General features: G+C 39.6%; 1 protein-coding gene across 1 annotated transcript in view; it reads right to left on the reverse strand.

The window, feature by feature from the left end:
- Positions 1–12,225: 12,225 nt before the first annotated feature.
- The window catches only part of sema3b (sema domain, immunoglobulin domain (Ig), short basic domain, secreted, (semaphorin) 3B), a 92,241-nt gene continuing 83,043 nt past the window's right edge, over positions 12,226–21,423 (reverse strand). The window contains exons 10-18 of the mRNA XM_033629168.2: positions 19,060–19,129; positions 18,775–18,919; positions 16,952–17,171; positions 16,752–16,843; positions 16,532–16,573; positions 15,614–15,771; positions 15,419–15,474; positions 13,976–14,115; positions 12,226–12,885 (exon numbers count right to left, since the gene is read on the reverse strand). Of these exons, the coding sequence (XP_033485059.1) occupies positions 12,373–12,885; positions 13,976–14,115; positions 15,419–15,474; positions 15,614–15,771; positions 16,532–16,573; positions 16,752–16,843; positions 16,952–17,171; positions 18,775–18,919; positions 19,060–19,129 (1,436 nt within the window). The 3' untranslated portion in view covers positions 12,226–12,372. The remainder of the gene's footprint in view (positions 12,886–13,975; positions 14,116–15,418; positions 15,475–15,613; positions 15,772–16,531; positions 16,574–16,751; positions 16,844–16,951; positions 17,172–18,774; positions 18,920–19,059; positions 19,130–21,423) is intronic.

A 21,423-nucleotide genomic window follows, 5' to 3' on the forward strand; every position in this document is an offset into this window, starting at 1 on the left:
ACTGAAAGCTGACCAAATCCGACCCGAGCCCGAATACAATTTATACATTTTTGACCAAACCCGGCCCGACCCGTCGGGTACCATCGGGCTCGGATCGCCACACTCTAGTGTGTGTATGTGTCCCCTATTGGGGCCTATCTGAATTTCTGTCTTTGAGAGATATTATTTTGTAATATAACTGAATTTTCTATCCATACATTTAAATTTTATATATATAAAAATTATAAGGCATCTTTGAGTAAACTGCGAGTATCATTTAAGTAGGCTATGTCGTGGCCGGCCGAGTGTCCTCTTTTTTGGAAATCAAAATATGGTCACCCTAACATAATGCCATTGATTGGCTGTCAAGCTAAACAATCGTTGCAGATATTGGTTGGGCAGCGCCTGGTGGGCATGTTTTTTTAATCGTCACTGACCAACAGTTCACTGTCATCTGTCACTCATTGCACAGACAAACGCCCACAGTGGAGTATGTATTTACTGTTCGAGTCACAAGACAGCGCATTTGATAAAAAAAATAAAAAACAGTAAAAACTGGTCAGGGATATTTGAGCGCACAACTTTTTTGTCATCTGCGCGAAGGGGTGGGGAGCAGCATGCAATTGCGCAGTAAAACAGCTTAGAGGGAACAGTGCCTTTGACCACCTAAATGTAATTAGTTCATTGTTGAGTTCAAATGGACGTCTGTACCAAATTTGAAGACATTCCCTCGAGTCTTTCTTGAGTCTTCTTGTTCACAAGAATGGGATGGATGGCCAGGCCAAAAACATTATGCATCTGGCCATAGCTCTTGCCAGCACAGAGGCTTAAAAAAAATTATCTTCTGAAAATATAAAGCAACAGTGCAGCATTACCAGACTTAGTATGCACTCTTGTAGTAAGCTACTGTAAAATAGGCTATTAAAGATTTCTAAATTTATGAGTACAATAAGATTTTATTTACAAATAGTATGCTTTAATAAGTATAAACATTCAAATCTACATGCTCATTCTGTAAAGTACTACTGTAGTGTAATAGTGATAGTGGTATTGCAAAAACTTCAGCAGTGACTGTGTATTCTTTATCTGGTATGGTAATAGATATTAAAGTATTAAGTGTAGGAATACTTTCTGTATGTTTCATTCTCGAACAATTGATCTCTGTCAACCTTTTGTTACAGAGTAAATGTAACAGTTCCATTTTAACATGTTTTAACAGTCCTGAGCATGACCCGAGACTGTCACAATGATCAGACTTTAAAAAGCGACCATTAGTTGGCTTACATTCATGTTGAATTTACTCAGAAATGAAAAGAGAGTAATGTGATTCATTTTTTTCAATAAATCCTTTTTGTTTTTCTTTTCTTGAATGTTGTCGCCAATCCCACAACAAACATCTTTTGGCCATAACTCATCTCCCTGAAAATACTCCAGGTCTTTAATCTTTTCCCTACACTTTGTGGACTGGCTCAAAGTCAAAATGGTATCATTCTTTTTGGATATAATCACGTGTTAAACCAAACCAAAACCTTGACAGCGTGCATCTTAGGAGAGAGGAAGAGACAAATGAAAATATGGAAAGGGGCTGGAAGTTGTTACCTTGGTGGATGGTAAACAGGTGCCACCAAAGTAGGATAATGACCTTCCAAACTGCAGGCTGCTGCAGGAGGCAGGTTAATTCAGTGCAGGCAGAAATGGAGCGGTTGCAACCGTGTATAGAGTGCGAGTTTCGTGCCATGTACACTTGTCGGCAGTAAAAACAAAATTTAGAGACAGCTTACTAAGATTAAAGAAAATCCCACAGAAGGCATGGTTTATGGTGGGGCCATTGGCATACAAGATCATATCATCAGCATAAATAATATTTACTGTCCAACTTATCACTGTAATGCCCATTTTTATGTATGGAGTAAGTAACTGGGGGCCTTACAATGATTCTTGAGGGACACCTCACCAGTTATTTGATTAGAAATAATTGGCAACAATAGCTGTGAGGGAAATTCTCCTCTCTGAAGAAGTGACGGACTCGGTGTGAGGAATCAAGTCTCTTTAATGCATGCAGCGTGGAGAGAAGACCCAAGTGTTCTCTGACCATCTTCAATATGTACAGAATTTTATACCACACTGAAGCACCCAGTTTGCACCCACCAGCTGCACTCATAAAAGAGATTGCCCCCCAATAAAACAGGTTTACCAATACATGAAACTTCGCCCATCAAATGAAAGATCATGACTCCAAGATGTTGGAAATTACCCCCAAATACAGATTCCTGGATAATTCCCACTTAAATTGCTTAAATTGAATTGAATATTAATTGAATTGAATTAAACCCTGACTCCATTTGCTGAAGAACATTATTATCATGCCACATAGTTAAGTGTGCTGGGATGAGGACGCTGGCATGGCTGTAAACCTTTATATCCGTGTGGCAGATTTGAGATATTGGGCTATATAAATAATACTGACTTGGCTTATCAATATTTTATATGTACCTAAATACAACTGGTCCCAATTATGATAAAATACATAAGAAAACACAGACTGTTGTGCTTATCTTGATTAATGTATGTTTCAAATTGTTACCAACTTTTAACTTAGTATTTACATTCTCTCCAGTTGCTCACAAACACTAGCGGATATAATGAGGTTTGGAGGTTGATGCTTTAGAGCAATACAGATGATTGTTAGTCAGAGACCCAGACTGAGTGTACTGTATTTAGCCCCCCATGTGCCTGATCCTGACGATAATTTATACAGCGATGATTCACCACTGGCGTCAGCTCATTTGCACTTTTGTCTACCACGCAGATGATCCACTTGCTGTTATTGTGTTGTCATTGTAAATAGGACGCAGCCTGTCATCAGGAACTGGAAGCTGATGTTGTTTGGGCCAGTAATTTCCTGGCATTAGCGAGATCCTTTTCAGCAAATGCAGGGAAATTATCTGAGCCTTAAGCAGATGTTTGTTGCAGCACAGAGGAGAACATGTGTTTTCATGTGGTGTTGCTGAAAGACTCATCATTTAGGTATTAGAAACTGATGGAGAGAGAGAGACAAAGACGTGCTGCTTTTTTCCAGAGTGCAATAAACAACTGAGAGGAGGACGAACACTTGGTTATTTTAAGTTGGAAGTTAACCTACACCAGCACACAATTACATGCCAAATGTTAAAAATATTACTGGGAAGTAGGATAAATAACCTGCATACCACTGGTTGTTGACTGTCACACACACGTATGGCTCACTTCCTGTCCTTTTTCCTGTTTAGGGAACAGTGCTAAAGCTGGATTTGGTCCTTTTCCAGACTGCCTTGATTATGTCAAAGGTAATGACCCACCTAAGACTGGCTATGTGTATGTGCATGCAAGTGTGTGTGTGTGTGTGTGTGTAATAGCTGCAACAGCTGTACTGGGTAACAGAGCAGGCGCCTCTGGAACTGCCCACCTGAGACCACACATTTTCATACGCACTTGCCAATATAGCTAAATTTTGTGAAAAAAAACTCTCCCTCTCGTTCATAACACTAAGAGAGACTTTATTGGCATAATGACCTTTTGATCAAAACCATGTTACCAACGCATATATATAAATAAATATGAGTACACAGAAAAATACAAATAAATATATAAATGAAACTCAGCACACTGCAGTGTGGGGAAATGTCTTTAAATTTCGGTCAGGTGAATGCTTATCCTTCCTATGTGTTTATTATTAAAGATAAGTCTTACTTTGTATAGGCAGGGTTGTAATTGATTCTCCAGGTAACATGAATATATACATCACATATATGTGTACGTGTGTTTGTAAGTCATCAAGTCATTCATTCAAAGAATGTCTTGTTTGTGGTGGTCTTTGTTACTTGATGTACATAGTCTTTTCTACATGTTGGAAGTATCTGATCAAAATCAAATCATTTGGGATTAAGGAGCAGGGGTGTAGTGCTGACACTTTTTTTTCTCCACTAAAGAAATAGATCATTTAGAGTTCACATAGTACACTCGAAAGTGTTTAAAGGTCCAATCATTATGAATCATCGAAATCTGATACTTGGGCAGTGACTTGCGGTGTCAGAAACCAACAAAAAAAGTGGTTGTGTATGGTTCCAACAAACCACGCGGTGTTCATGTCCCGTAAGATTCTAAAGCCAAACCCTGTTCTTTTTTCCTAAACCGAACCACGTGTTTGTTGTTGAAGGAAAAAAAAAAACGTCAATTTGCGGTGCTGTACCGACGTAGTGCATTTATTTTGAAAGAGCCTGTATGTAAACATAAAATTTCCTGTGAAAATGGAAGTGTATCTTGAAAGAAGACAACTTGACATGGTGTCCCATGTCAACAACCAACACACCCAGGGTACCATGTATGTGGACGTGGAAAGTCCATGACCAAGCACAGCAATACGTGACGAGGTCAGAGTGAGAATGTGTTGATTGATTTATGTCAACTCATGCACTGAGTAACATGCAAGAAAACATTCTAACCCTAAAAGGTGCCAGTCGTGGTTGTAGCCTTTGAGTGGCCAAGTAAATTTTGGATCAGTCATGTGGGCGGATTTGGGAGGCACTGACAAACGACCTCCAGTATTCTACCATTATGGGTATGAGGCATGAACTCCTCACTCGACTCCAGCTTTTCTGTGTGAAGAAGTGATTAAATGAGGTGTGATTCATGGACATAGCAGCCACTTCACTTACATAGATGATTAAATTGCCTGATTTTGCTCAGCAGAGCATGTATTTAATTTTAAATATACCTCCTTAACAGAGGTCTGTAACAGTCTGATATTCACACTGCCTGCCCTCTGCTTGCACACGCTATGTGCTGACACCTGACATAACAGAGACAGGGAGGCGCTGGCATTAGATGAACTAATTCATTATTACACTCTCTTTGACTTTGTAGTACAACACTACTGAAACTAATGAAATGACTTGGCTGGAGATATGCAGTAATTGGAGATCATTTAAGGAATGTTTATGTCTTAGTAGGATAAACTTTCCATACTGTTGGCTAACTATCTCAGCACTTCACGTCAAAGAAGCCTTTCAATCCTTTGCTCTAATTTTTTTTTAATCTTGTCTTATAATTGTCAAGTTCTTTCTTTCTTTCTTTCTTTATTTATTTATTTTACTGTTTTTCATTTTGGTTTTCTTACTCGTGGCTAAGCTGTTTATACTCTATAGAAACAATTTGCTGGGGAATATGTTTGGGTTGTCAAGGTGGTGCCTTCCATCATCGAATATCAAGCAGTGGTCAAAAATGTGTGTGTGTGTGTGTGTGTGTGTGTGTGTGAATGACTGACTATGGCTAGTTAGTGGGAGCCATGTCTCCTTTGTGTCAGCAGGCTTTCTGACTTGCTAAGGCTAATCACCGAGGTGATTGCTGTTAATTAGGCTCATTAATCATTAGACCTGTCAGTCTGTTTCACTGCCTAGTGGAATTTGTGTGTGTGTGTGTGTGTGTGTGTGTGTGTGTGTTTGTGTGTGTGTGTTAACTGTGCATTTTGCGGATAAAAGAAAAGCAAGATGGAGCTAAAGCTGGACTTTACAGGACTGGACTTATTTTTCCAACATGTTACACAAGAAGTCAACTGGAGGAATATAACCCTGTGTTTATTCAGAAATGATCTACATTCACTACAACTCAGTGACTTAAATAACTTTCATGGCAATAGATCAGTGGCTTGGTAGCAGTGATGTATTCTAATGGTTCATTGAAACTGCTTTACATTTACTTTACAATGTGTTTATTGTCCAAGACAATGATGCAATCAGAGGGATATACATTCTCCTGTTTCTCATTTATAACCCGACATAAACAGTCCTGCATGTAGTGAAAGAATAGTGTTTATTCATTGATTAAATACAGTCACAGCCTCTGCAGCTTTGACTCTAACCATGCTCTCATATTATCGAATCAGTGGGTGATGTGTGGTCACAATATGAACTCAGAATCTCTGTTGGATGTAATTCCTTTCATTTTCTACAGCCTTTTTGCGCATCATTTACTGACGCTGTCATGAGATTAAAATAATCTGATTTTGAAGAAAACCTTTATTTGAGAGAGTTTTGTTTGACACAAGAACACAATCATCATGTGTGTGTAGATTAGACTCTTTTGGGCATTGTGGTCATTTTCGATAGCTTTGGTATAGAGCTAAAGAATTTCATACCATTGTAAGTGACATCATGACCAGCTCAGTGAGTTTCTGGCTAATGGCTTTCCACAAATGATTTTTCTAGGAGGTGCAGGATAAAAAACAACTCCTGTATTTAATTGTGTGTTGCCCGAGCTAGATCACACTACATCCACAAAAAAAGTCAAGGTGTAATTTATAAATCTATATTACAGTCATGAATGTTGCCCTCGCAGTTCCTGAGTTAAATATAAGCCACCCACTCAAGGGGTTAAAGAGTTAATATTTTCAGTTAAAACTTGTAGTAGAGAAGCCCCTTTTCTGGTAGAGAAGCCTTTTTGTAAAGAGACAGAAATTACGGTAGCTGATAGAAGGAAGCAAAAATGGTACCAAAAGACTTAAAGATACCCTGTAGAGTTTTCAACCACTAGTAGCGCTGTTGAGCAAAGCACTTTTAACTTAAATATTTTTGTGAACACATTTCATACTCTTTAAAAAAGTGACAGAGGTTTGATTAGACTTTGAACTTTGTTGACATAAAAGACATAAAGAAAGAACCAAAATACAAAAAAAGAAGAAAAAAAAAACTTTTGACTATTCCTTTAAGTCTTTTTTTTTTTTTTTTTTTTTTTTTTTTTTACTCCTTACTGTTTGGGACTTCTTTCGGAGAAGCAATAAACTTTTCGATACTCCTTACATACACTGTCCAGAGCAAATATAATTATAATTATTATATAAATATAATTTTTTTCAAGGTGGAGTACCTGACGTTTAGACAATGCTGGATACACGTTTTCAGATGTTTTACAATACCAGAGTAAAATTTCTTTACTTACCTTGTATGAAGTGTAAGATGTGCCAGATATTATCCAGGGTCTGACCACTTCAGAAAGAAAAATCTAAAATATTCTGAAAGAAAGCTGTGTCTTATATACCTATTATATCAAAATGGCATCATTGTAACCTTAATTCTGTTATGAGCTCACTGAGAAGTGTATAATTTGACCGGCTCCATATATGTCTGTGTTTAACGTTGCATTGAATGGCATGGGATCAGCTTGAATAAGACTTCTTTATATCTCATTTACCCGAGCAACAAATTGAATGTAAACATGCTGGTGCATATAAAGAGCATTTGTGTGTGTGTGTGTGTGTGTGTGTGTGTGTGTGTGTGTGTGTGTGTGTTGAAGTCTCAGTGATATCATGTTTCATACAGAGGCCACTGTGTGCCAAAGTTCATTTCACCCTGTTACGATACACTCAGCTATATATGGAAATGTGTTTGCTTTACTGGGCAGGAGGGAGACACACACCTGCATCACACACACTCACAGATATGTACCTGGATAAGGAAACATTAAGAGGCAGATACAGTTACATATGTACACATATACACACGTTTGTAGTTCTATACTTGTGAGCACCTTCGCTGATGAAATGACCTCTGACTACAGGCAAACCTTTTTTTTTTTATGTAAGTCTTATTCTGACTTTAACTTTAAAACAAAGTCTTAACCATCAAACACCCCTTTGATACACAAACTTTCAAAATGTCCTCACTTTTCAAAAAGACCTCACGAAAAAGCCCTCACAATAATAGAAGTACAAGAACACACAAACGCACACACACCGAACGGCAAGTGGTATACCCAGAAAAATCAGCATACGGAAATGAGCCCTCAACTGGGACCCCACGGATCATTGCAGACCCACTTTAACATGCACGCACACATGCACACCAATATATTTACAGAAAACTGAGGTCCACTGAAAACACTGGGGAACTAATGGGTTCCCAGTTTGAGTAATGTGGACCCAATTTCATTTTGCTTGAGTGGTGACCACATACTGCGTGTGTGTGTGTGTGTGTGTCACTGAATTCTTAAACATATGTGAATGTTTGTCATGTGTAAAGGAATGCAAGTGGCCTCATTCATGTATGTGTGTGTCTGTGTGCTAGTTTTTTTGTGTGTAAGAGATTTAGAGGGGAGAGAAAGAGTGAAGGGAGCTTTTGGAAGGTATCTGTGCTGTTGTCCCCTGGAGGAAGAGGTGCAGGGTGCATCTGGCTCAGGACAGAATTTGTATTCATTCTTTTCCCTTTTGTTTCATTCCCCCTATTTTTTTTTTATTTTTACCTCTTTCATCCCTCTCCTCTTCCTCTTTTTTTGCTCTTGCCTGCTTCAGATCCCCTTTAGGACATCCCAACCCCTCCAGAGGCGTCTGTTCAGATAGGTCTTGGGAGCAGCTTTCTGTCAGGGGATGGGATTGAGGGAATCAGATCCTCTGATCCAATTATGTTGTGATTAAATCAAAGCACAACACGGGATCAAAACACTAACAGTTATTAGAAGTCATGTGTGTGCCCAGAGACAAATTTTGATGTGATGATACAATAACTCCTACATGACTTATTTCTTTAATGTTTTGAACCTGCTCAGCTTACCCTATAGATCCCACCTGAGCAGAGAGTGGGCTCTTAAAATGACAGATGTGAGTAGTAGTAGTCAGTAGTAGAGTGACTGGCAGTTTTCTGTTGAGTTTACTTGTTCAGATGTAGCTTTCTAGGAAGTGGTTTTTGCTTCTGTTTTATTAAAATTGATATATTATGCGCAAACCTTACATTTACTTTTTAGATTTACATAAAACATTTTGAAATGAAGAAGGTTCAATAAAAAAAGAATTCCACTGAGGTATAAAAGACCTTACATCATAGCCTTACTGCCACCATGTGGACAAAACACATAATGACAGAATGCGGAATCCAAATCTGGGACAAAGTGAGAAAAAAGTTCAATAAAATTTAATTAAATTTAATTAAATGAAGAAATCTCACACTAGCATCTTTATCCTTTTAATAAACTGGACTGTCATGACTCAGAATATGACTCGTTATTATTGAAAAAGTGAACTATAAAGACATACAGTGTGTTTTTCCTAATTCCCCTCTCTGCCTTATATTACAGAACAGATCAGGAGTTTAATTTTTAAGTAACTGCATATTTTTATTGTGTTAATCAAAAACAATCAGACATGACATTTCACAAAGACCTCTGGGAGTATTACAGTGCACCACGTTAACTTTGGCCTTCAACCTTTGAACTTTCACCTACAGACCGCTCTATGCACATACACACACCACTGTTCCTTTGCCATTATATACAGAGCTCTGCTTTCCCCCAAAACTCACACACACACAGACCTCAAGCACACATTTCTCTCTTGCTCACACAAATATACACACACACACACACACACACACACACACACACACACAAGCCTCTCCTAGTGAGCTGTCGTACAGGGGTGCGTCACATGGCATGGGATACAATAGGAGTGTTGATTGGAGGGCTGTGTGAACAACAAAGACTCTAACTGGACACTGTTCAGGAGGAGGTTTTTTTTTTTTTCTTTTTCTTTTTACTATTGGCTGTAATGTCCAAAAAAATGTTGAGGATGAGTCCTTTTCAGCAGAACATGAACAATACAGATGTAAATCTACATTTATAAGAAAAATAAAAATCCACCACAACATATCAGCTTATCTTTGCACATAAATACATAGGAATAATAATAATATTCAACACTGTGCTTTCTTTCTCTCGCTCTTTCTTGCCACCGCACCATTGTCAAACGCATTAGCCACTAACATTGGTCATGCAATTTCAAAAGAGCACAAAACAACAGCTGGCCTAAAAGAGAGACTCAAGCAAATTTGACATCACTACCATTGTAAATTATCTCTTACTTAAGAAACAAAAGTACACATCTAATAATCTCCATTTAGTGAATTAGTAATCTAAATTAGTTCTGTGGTTTAAAAGCAGACAGGCGGCATCTTCATTTAAACTCTTCTTTTTGCAGTAAATCCTGGATGTGGTGTCAAAATGCAGAGTCAGTCTTTTACAGGAGTCAGTCAGTTTAGTTCAGTTCAGTTTAAAGAGTTAATTACATCTCTATAAAGAAGGTATATAAATAACAATGACAATGATTCCATACATCTAAAATCCACTCACAGACCTAATTTGTGCTGCCTCCAGTTATCAGGGCCTGTGTGAATTAAAGAACACACCAAAAGCCAATTCTGTGGCAGCAACACAAGTTAGACCATAAATTCATCATAAAAATCTTACTGAGATTTCATGAATGCAAAACATAAATGCATGTTTTATCTTACACGGCCAGTTGCTTTCTTTCATGTGGATAAGCTATGATATAATAAAGTATGGTACCACAGGTAGGCTCCTCATCCGAGCCCGTACACACAATGGACACTAAGGGGGTAGGCTACACACATCATGTCAGCACAGATGACCAACAAACAAGGTTTCTTTACAGATAATACACAGAGAGAGATTAGACTAAAGACAGAGAGAAGGAAGACCTTATCGTACTAAATGTCCATTAGGAAGAGATGACATCGTTAAGCAGCAAAAGTCAATGATATTAATGACTGTAACACTACGTTGAAAGTGATTCCAACAGTTTAAGAAATCAGATGGAAGATTTTTGTTTGTTTGTTTGTTTTTTTTGCAGACAGTGAAATGCATTGTGGGTAGCACAGAAGAACAGCTTTCTGTGCATTTTACCGTGCTGGATGAGGAGTCGCTCATCTTATATTATTTGCATATATCTATTTATCACAAACAACATATGCAAGAACAGTGTAAAAGAGCAAGGAGTAGAAGTACTGCTTAGAATACAAAAAACAAAATCATACTTTCACTCATAAATATCATGCTAATATATATACTGTACTGTAGCCCAAAAACATGGGTTGTCATACTAGAGTCCACTTCCCTCTTCCTCCTCATTGTATTAATGCTTTCCACCCAAACCACCATGTTCATGATTTCTCCTTGATGACAATGCACTAAACATCAAACACAGCCCAAAATAAAAACCAATAAATAATGATTTTTAAAGTGAGGTTTTAGATCATGTCAAAACTCTTCTTCTATATGTGTTTTCAATGCTTATTACATTGTTTGTGTTTGTTAAAGATGCTACATAACTAAAACTTGTCAGGATGTAATCCAGGTTTTATTTGGGCTTTTACTTGCTCTTAGAGATTGACGTCTTTGTGCTCCAGCTTTGTCTGTGTACTGTAAACATCTCTTCTTTCTCTCCCATCATGGAATGCCAGTAGTTTTTCCACCCCTTATTCTCTAGTGGTTTGGACCAGTAAAGCAATCTAATCATATCTTGCTAGATACGACTGCTCTCTAACCATGACTGCAAGTATTGTGTGATTTATTTTGCTGCAACATGCCTCAATGTGCCTAAGGAAACCACTAAAAAACCTACTATATAATATAACCAGTTTTGCAACATGCTGATCTGTTCCACAGGCTGACCCACGCTGCTGGCATCTCTACCTCTTCTGTGACTGCATTATGTAATATGCACACAAAACCATGTGAAGAGTGAGGTTACTGGAAATATGTGCAACAGGAGCACCACAGGAAGTTGATCTATTTCTGTAGAAACAATGTTTTAAAAAAAAGTGTTTATTTGTCTGCATGCTTGTGCAATTGCACATAAATAGTTAAATGTGTTTCCAGTTAGAGATCATTACTTTTCAGTATATTCCAGTTTCTCCATTCACTTCCGTTATGCGCAGCGCTCCAGTCCACCATTTTTCTACATTGGTATGAAATCTTCAGGTAAGAAAAGTTGTGAGGAGAGTTCATCCAAAACTTTGGGGCTGTTGTTGTTCTGAGTGGTGTAGTCCATAGAGTAGGTGTTCATACTGTGAGCCACTATCCAAATATGACATGTAGCTGGCATGTAGTAGGCAAACTTTATTACCCAACAAAAGATGTGGTAATCCTGTACTGTGAACCCACCTTCCATATTCAGTCAGTGATAAAGGGAATGACAGGTTAGTATAAGTTTATTGCCCACAGATAAAAGTGGGTTTACTCCCACGTACCTGCTTGTACACTCGACTACGCTAGTGGAACAGTGTAAAGGGATCGTGCAGAATCAATTTGGGCAGTAAGGCAGCACATGCAGGGGCTGGCCAGTGGGACGAGGACTCAGGGATCAGGGTACCATATAGTGGGGGCATCCATAGATAAATATACACAATAGAGGAGGTGCCGTGTGTGTGTCTGTGTGTGTTTTTATGTGCGTGGGTGTATCTGTAACCGTGAACACCTCCAAGAGTTCTTGGTCTCTCAGTCTCATTCTATTATTCTCCTCCTTTCTCATTGTATCAGTCATTCTTTTCTCCCTCTATGTCTTACACTACGTTTTTACTCCCCTGCACTGCGAGGCGCCCGAGGGTTTGGTTTCCCGTCGTGGGTCCGGCGGTTTCTCCCCTTCCTTATCTCTTGAAGATGCTTCCACTTCTTGTTAGCTGGGCGGACAGCAGGGCCCAGAGGTGGGACGTCCTTCCCTGGAGCAGGGAAGGTCTTTTCCACTTGGTCACCGCCGGCGTTCTTTCGTGCCCAAACTTGCTCACAAATCTGGTCAACGGTGCTCAGGTTAGGATGGTCCACCAACTGCATGAAATCCCGGTACCAAAGCTTTTGATTGTTCATTGGGGGCCCACCTCCACTGCGGGGGTCTAATCGGACAGGGGCATCGGAGGGTAGATTGGAGACGGAGGAGGATGTCGAAGGTACAACTTCCAAGGTGATGCCTAGTAAGGTTTGGGTGAAGCCATGTTCCATGGCGTGGCATTGGTAGATGCCGATATCTCTTTTCAGGACACGACGAATCAGAAGGCCTCTGTCTGTCTGGAGTATGCGATCATCTAGACGCACCTGGAAAACAAAAACAAAATTCATTGAAATATTTGAACTGCACTATGTGTACTCATGCTGTTTGTCTTCATGGTGCTACACACACTTGTACAATGTCTTTGATTAAATAATTTCTATAAACATGCACATGTATGCAGAATATGTAGGAGCAGGGATAAGATTTTGGTAATGCAAATGTTCTCATTTGCATTTGTAGTCCAAGTAGTATTGACCAATCTCATTTCAATAGTAGGTAAACAGTCTGGGTCAGTCTAACCCTAACCCTAATCTCAGAACCCATCAGCTAACGTCTGAAGAGTTAGGTTTATGTTTGCTTCATAAAAATGTATCTGCATTCATCTGCAGACATCTGTTTTTTAGAGAGTATCCTAAATGACTGCCACAAGGAAAAGGAAATCTTAGCTGGAATATCCACCAGCTAAAGCAGATCAGGCCGGGGTATTGGCCCTCGCCCCCAGGGGTTTCATCTTCATCAGATGATAGTCGATGGGTTCTGAGATTGTAGAGGTAAACTACCTTGTACATGTGCAAAGATGATTCTGACCCTGATTAATGGAAGAGCTAAGAGAATGGCAGCTAAACTGTGGTTCTTATGGTGGCTCTACACGGCACTGCACATATTGCACTGAAAGCAACTATAGGGTGAAGCCTACTTTTTATCAACAGCAAAACCTGAACAGTCAAGGTTGGCAGCTTTTCATCCCCTGTACCGTCAAAGGACTTCTCTTTAATCTGATTTGACTTTGGCAGTAATAATCATCACCAAGAAGGAAAAAGGCAAAAAAGGATCTTCAGTGCCAATGTCTTTACAGAGCATTTAAGAACACACTGACTTGAGTGATTCTGTTTAACAACAATGTTGTGGGAAAAATGAATAAATCTGGATACAGTAGACATTTTCATGACTAATACAGGACTAAGGTCCTTTTTAGACAAGAATCATAATAAATGTTTTACATGAATTGCACACTGTTGAAAAAAATGGCTTCATGAGATACACAATGTTGTAAAACCTTTTTGTGACTTTAGATAATATCTTCGTCAGATCTCTTGCCTATACCCCCTCTCCATTCTCTACCATCCCTCTCACCTCTTCCCTTGGGTTCTGTGGATGTTTCTGGAAGGTCCAGGTCACTCTAGCCTGAAGGGATTTGGGGATACACTCCAGGAAAGTGCTGCTTCCCTCAACTCCATACAGCTTTCTCTCTGCAACGCGGTGCTTATGGTGGTCTGCAGGGGGCAGCAGAGACAAGGACATTATGGGGTCTACTGTAACTAAGGACATTCACTCACTCATAACAATCCTGGTCCAGGCGAGAATTAAGAAGGCAAAAAATAAAAAAGAGAGAGGAGAGGGCAGGACAAGACAAGACAATGCAAGAAAGGTCAAGAGAGACAAGGGCTAATAAAATTACTGGGCAAGGCAAGACCTGAACAAAATCAGAACAGACAGGACGGACCCAGGAAAGACAGGATAATATGGGCCAGAAACAAACTGAGCTGATAATACTAACGGTCTAAGAAACCAAAGCTTCAAACAGTTTCCTGATATATAAAGACTCAGTTTTGAAAATACTTACTGGGTCATTTTCAGTCTTGTGAGCAAATGTATTTACACATTGGCATCTCAAGAAAAATTAGCTCAACTCAATAGAGGTATTATTACAGTAGAGTCGTAGTCAGCACTGATTAATTAAAGCCTCTGTTGGCTGTTGATGGCAAAGTTTAATCTGTCACACATAATGACAGCATCCCATAGAACACTGGTGAATATTTGTCAGGACCTAAGGGGGTTGATTTGAACATTTGGTCACATGTTTGATGTGTGACACCAAGCAAGGACTCCTCTGGTCCTGGCGGTGCTGAGTCATTATCAAACCTCATCACTCATATTGGCATCATGCATAACTACGAATCAGTGTCCGTGCCCCATATCTTAACCACAAGTGGGAGTACATCAGTGCTCAAATTTCTACAAGATTTACAAAATATACCTAACATCAAGACCATGCCTTGGTCAGAATGAGATCACTTTTGTTTCTAGCCACCAGCACTACACAAATTATTGCAGAAACAAAAGTTTGTAAACTTCTAAACTGAACCCTGATCAGCGCATCGGGGTAATGCTTCTCTCATCACAGACAATTACTTTGACCTTTATTAGTTTTACACAACCGGGCTTACATGCCACATGATGTAATCGCATTACTCAGGAGCTCCTAAGGTTTGAGCGATTAGCCTGATTCAGTTTTGTGGCAGAAAGACAGATAGCAGCAGAATGCTGGTATTGTGGTCTGGGAGGACAGAGGTCACTGGGGGTGAAGGGTGGAGGGATTTGGGATTTTTTGGCATGGGGACAGTGAGAAGTCTGATCCTGCTCTGGCTCACAGAGACTCTTGGCATCTGAATGAGTCACTATTCTTTTATACAGAATATACCTCCGCAGCAGTCAACCAAAAAAAAAAAAAGTCACAGCAGTCAGAGCTTTCATGTTTTGATTTGACGAGACAAGACTACAGTTTTAGAGTCATACCTCCGGAGCACAGGGTGTTGGGGTCTCCGTTCCTTACATCCTGGCGACGGAAACGTCTGTAAAATGTTGTAAAGGGATTAGGAATTAAAAAGTATTGATTTTACTTGCAAATGAAAAAGTTTTCATTGTGTTTGTTTTCTGCTCAGTGTAATAAATGATCATCTGGTGTGTGTATTTAGTGTTTGTGTCACAGACCTCTTGGTGTTTGGCAGGTAGCGAGTACAGGATGTTCCATCCCAGGCACAGTATGGGTCTCTGGCCAAGCAGCACTCAGCACAGGCCTTTCCATACACACTGCAGCGGTGAAGGGGAACCTGGGCAATGCCTGTGGCTGAGCCCAGATACAGCTGTTGCTGTGAGGACACAGAGTGGACTGACAAGTTTTAAAGGTGTTTCAGGACTCAAAAAGTCAGTTATGATGTTATGATATCTCCTTGTGATGTTGCATCTGTGACAGTTATAAAGCTACTGGGCCACATCGTAGGCGACGCCGTTATCTAGCCTTGACCTCTGCTTAGGCTGCCTATCAGGCCATGGCTGGCCCTACTGGCCTGATAGGCAGTATCATCTTAATGCTATGTCCCGCTCAGTAGTCCAGCCATTATCCATAATTAGTCCAGTGTGTTCACCTCCTAAGTGATTGCCCTCAATCACTGCTGTTGTGCACTTCAGCACTTGATTATGAACCCAGGTGTATCGTCTTTGAGACAGGCTCGTTTTAGACCCTGATAAAATGTGCCAAAGTGAAGCTGACCAGAACATTAAGGATCTGTTGGGTCCTGGCCCATTCATTTACTGAGATTTTGGGTAAATGAAAGCACAGCATAAATGGCTCCTGGCATGAATCCTATCCTGCCTGTTTCCAAGCCCCACACTTCCCTCCAGCTAAGTTTCTTTTCCATGCTTTCCAAACTTTCTACAGTTTTGGCCCTGTTTTGTCTAAGAGACTGCTCTTGCACATCTGGCAGCCCCTTTTTGACTTTAAATGTCCTCAACAACCAGTACAACCAGTGCTGCATGAACCTGTAAAACTACAACCCTTAGGTTCTACCCTAATAGGGAGCCACAACATTCCAATTTTCTGTCAATGATTTAAGTATAAAACAAACATACCCGTTTTGAGGAGATCTGCATGTCGATGATAGATGAGGCATCCTGAAGAGCAGAGGAGATGAGACAGCAAATTAATTACCATGTCACTTCTCAAATGAATTAGCATTATTAAAGACTAATATTTTGAAATGCATGAATTGCCATGTATTGTCACTCAACATACATTCAGTACATAAGCACTCATATCTACAAGACATGAGCTTCATCTTAGTTTTCTTACTTTGAAGACCTCCAGCTCTTCCAGTAGAAGCTCCTCCATGTTGTTCCAGCTCTCCTTGGGAACATTGATCACCTTTAGTACAGTCCCTTTGTCTGAAATAAGAGATGCAGTCAATCAAGTCACACATCATAACACAACATCTCAGAATTTAAATGTTTAAATATAAAGTTAAGAGATAAAACTGAAATCAAATCATTCACCTGTGCCAATAAACATAACGTCATACTGTCCATCTGCGGCGCTGACTCTGTCCACAGCAATCTGTGTGAAGCTGTAGTCCACATTAGTTCTGACAAAGATAGGCCGTCGACTCATAGGGTAGACTGGGTTATACATCAGAGGGTGGTGACGTGCAAACTGGATCACATCATCTGGGAAACCCTTTGTGGACTCAAAACTGCCGAATGTCTTGCTGGGACACTGATGGAGGAAAGAGAAAGTTAAATTTATGTTCCAGCAGAAAGTCCTTTTTTATAGAAACTTGCAGACAAGCACATATGAGTTACAACTCAAGAATAAGTGTTGCAAATGACTATTGTAAAGTTTCATTTGTAGTTTTTTTTTGCATGTGCATTTTTGGTGGTTCACAATTTACTGTGCTTCAATGGGGATGCAAAATGGTGCAAGTAAATTTTAAACATTAAAACACAAACTCTGTAAATCTGAATAACTGGGAATGTACAAGTATGCACATTTCGTATTTATAACAGGATTTAGCTGCTGCCAAGTGCTTTATAATCCAGCCAATCCACTTCTACTGTAAAGGATTTGCTATAGCTCTGCAGAACAAGACTGACTGTACTCAGAGACTTGTTGCCATGTATGGACTCAAATGTTCCATATGACTCATACTATATTTGCTGGGCAAATTTGTTTTGTGTGTTCTCTGCATGTAAACCAGTATAAAATGCCTGACTTGACAAAGCCATGTCCAGCTGGCCACAGTGAGGTGATTATGGTGTGATGGGTCACAGGGACGTGAGAGATTTTCTGCAGGTCAGAGTCCAGCCTCCCTCTCTAATTAAAATTCCAGACTTAGACTTTCATTCCAGATACTAACATTTTACTATATTACTCTGTCCCGTCATGCAGTTTTCATACTTTGTATGTTGTGTCGAGGAGTGACAGTTTCCTCATGAAGTGAAAAACTTTTGATCTGGTTTTTGCATTTCAAGCTCTGAATCTGCTTTCTGTGCAGTTTTGCATAATTCTCTTGTAAGCAGGATCGTTTTCTTTTAATTTGATTCGTTCCGCTAATTTTACAACCCAGTGAGGTGATGGTGGCGTGAGAGAGGGTTTACTGTAGGCCAAATACAATTACTATTCTGCAGTCATACAATGGGTATTGTTCTGCTGTGGCAGTAACAGCTGAAGCTCTTCATAACAAATCCTGCTGACGCTATGCTTGTGTGCTTAGCAGAACGTAAGAGCCCTAATAAGCACATATTGATTGGGTGGACTGTGGAGAGCTTTTGGATAAATAAGGTCTAATACTGTAGGTGTATGAAGTGCATAGACAAGGATATTACATGACATTAATGTATTCATAGTGATATGACTTTGTAGTTTTACGCTTCAGTGGCCCAAATGGAAATATTAGAAACCAGGGAGCAAAAGTTGTTGTGTCAGTTACTTATGACTCACATAAAACGTACTATAACAATACCACAATGTTAAAGTATTCAATTACAAGTGAAGTTTTTGCATTAACAATTTAATGATATAAAGGTTATACATCCAGGAAGTAAAGGAAAAATAAAATGTTTTGAAGGATCAGTAAAAGTACTCACTTTGCTCCATTCAGACTGTAACTATATAAAACTATAGCTGTCGTATAAATGTAGAGTACTATGAATGTCAAATGTGTATGTGCAACACTATATTTTTTTCTGAATTGTAATAGCATAAAATGGAAATACCAATTAAAGTACAAATACCGTACAGATCCTCTGTAAATCTACTTTTCACCGGGATGAGAGACTGCTGACACTACTCGACGAGTTTTTTTCAGTTATTAACATACCATTCCCGGGCGTGGGTAGGGGACCTTTCCCTGGAAGGGGACCCACTGGTAGTTAGGCCCCTCTTTGTGAGCGAAGGGCCCCAGGAAGGCCCTCCGGATGTCATTCATGGAGTAGAGACACACAGCTGAGCCTTTAAATACACTGCTGCTGGAGGAAAGGGGGAGCTCGGTTAGGAACATCAGAACACACACACTCTTACCTTTATCTCCTTTCTCTCTCTTTTGCACACACACTGACACATATACACTTGCAAAGACACACACACATAATGAAAGGACTCTGACCTGGAAGTAGAGAAGACAGTGTAGACCAGAGGGTTCTTTCTGTCCCTGGTCTGCAGCAGGAACACGTCGCCTGAGGACACACATACACACACGCAGGTCAGGTGGTGGTAGTCCAGAGGTCAAAGGTTAAGAGAAAGATAAGCAAACCCTACGGCCTTGTCTACTTAAAAGAGACATTTCAGTAACAACTCAGCCATGACATGGAACCAAATCCACTAGCCTGCAGCTTAGAGCAGTGGTTTGTCAAATTTATTTCAACAAGATTTAGTCCAAATTTAAATGACTAAATAAATTGCACTTCTCAGGTTGGCATCTGCCATAAACAAGATGCATAATGAATAAAACATTGTAGTCAAAACTAAGATTTTCCACTCTTTCAACTAGTCCTAAACCATGGAAAGTTAATGTGGGGCAGGTGTTTTAGTAGAATAAATTCAAGAAGTTCAGATCAGCACACATATTTCTACAGAGAGGTCCTTGCTGAAGATTTGGCCTCAGGTATGGTCAGAAAACTCTCAAGAGATAAGGGACTCAATGTTCATATGAGGGAATGTGATGGGCAGCTCTAGCCTAAGGTAGGGTCAGGATTTGGACAAATTCTTCCACTAAGTTCACCTTTCGCGGCGTCACCAGATGAGCACTAAGACAGATCATATTATGGCCCACAGATCAGAGGTCAGAGATCAATCAAACACATCCCGAGAGCTGAAACTGCAGCAGCTGCTGCGCAAACCACACAACTGCAGGTTTGGTGTTTTCTCTTTGTGAGATGTGACATTGTTGTGTTTATTAAATTATGGGACTGTTTTATCTAAGTCATGGCATTTGAAAGAAGATGTTTTCTTTTCTTTTCAATGAGTCTTTTATTTTAGATAGAGGTAGAAAAAGACAACTTCTCATGTCTAGTTTGCTAACATAGTGGTGCAGAGATGAATCCTAATAGTTAGTATTTAGCACTCCCGGTTCCCTCGTCTTGAAGTGAATGGGTTTTTGCTTAGATGCCTGAAATACTGTAAGGTCTATGATTAAAACAAGCTTTAGAAACTTTTACATCTTGTTCTATGAATAAAAAACATCAGTAAATACGCTTCCCACTTGTGAATTGTAAAGCTTTTACATTTCTTAAAAAAGACGATTGCTAACAAGTGGTTAAATAAGACTACCAAACATGATTACACCAAACACAGCTTTACAGTCTTGTTGTACATTTGTTCTCCACAGAGCTTGTTTTCTGCAATAATCAAAATTCCACTGACTTTTTGACAAGAGAACCAGGGCGATGGTTTTTCCTAAACTTGTGCCAGCTCAAATGACAACTGTCACTAGCAGATTTTGACTAGCTAGTTAAATATTAATGCTCCTGCAACATAAAAATGCTGCCTTGTAGAAACTTTAATTTTTTCCAGTTGGTTTTCAACAGAGCTGCCAACATTAGCCGACACTCTGATATTGCATGACATAACATTTATTTAGCTGACACTTTAGCCAAAGTGTTAGTGCATTCAGCCATGTGGGTAAAACTCCAAAAATTGCAATAGTAGCATCCAGGGCAAGCTTTCACACAGTGGGGAAATACTACTACTACATTTTTTACATATCCCATAGCCCATGTTTGGTTCTCTCACCCCTGTTGGCAGTAAGCTAGTTAATCACACACGCTAACTTCTTTTTACCCACATTTTTTATTGTATGAAGTTATATAGGTTCCATAAGGGTTAAAGAAGTTTTATCTCTTAGTTGTGAATATTTATGAGTACAGTGCTCGGGTGAACTGGCACCAGATGTTTGTGGGACAATCTGAGTAGAGTGAAATTATGTCTTCTTTATCATGAAATATTTCCTCTGCCCACAATCCCTGCTTTAGAAATGTAGCCTCGCATCTGGATCCTGTCTAATGAATCACATTGTTGCCTTTTGTCATATAAAGACTCACCAGAGACAAGCCTGCAACTTAACTCTGAACCCACAGCAAAAACACTGGCTTCGGATCAGGCCAGAATCTATTACCAATTAATCTCTCACTCATGGTTTCTCCAACTCTGCAGGAATGTGGGGCTGAATTGTAATCTACAATTGAGGTCAGAAATCTCGGTTAATTTATTATGCTTTCCTCGACTTTCTCTCCCTGTGCACCCACAGAATGTGCTTCTGGGTAAAAGAAGCAAGGTTGGAAAATCGGCCCAAATTTCAACTCTTTGTTTAGCTTTCGCTAACTTCTGAAAAATAGGATTGTCACAGTGCACAATAGTTTGGATGGATACAGTCGAAAACAGGGACAGAAAATAGTAACCTAGACAAGTTCCCATGACATTAGGACATCTGTTGTAGCCAGAACATCTGCTGTGGCCAGAGGTCTGTTGACTT

This window comes from Epinephelus lanceolatus, chromosome 8 (genome assembly GCF_041903045.1).
Source record: "Epinephelus lanceolatus isolate andai-2023 chromosome 8, ASM4190304v1, whole genome shotgun sequence".
NCBI lineage: Eukaryota > Metazoa > Chordata > Actinopteri > Perciformes > Serranidae > Epinephelus > Epinephelus lanceolatus.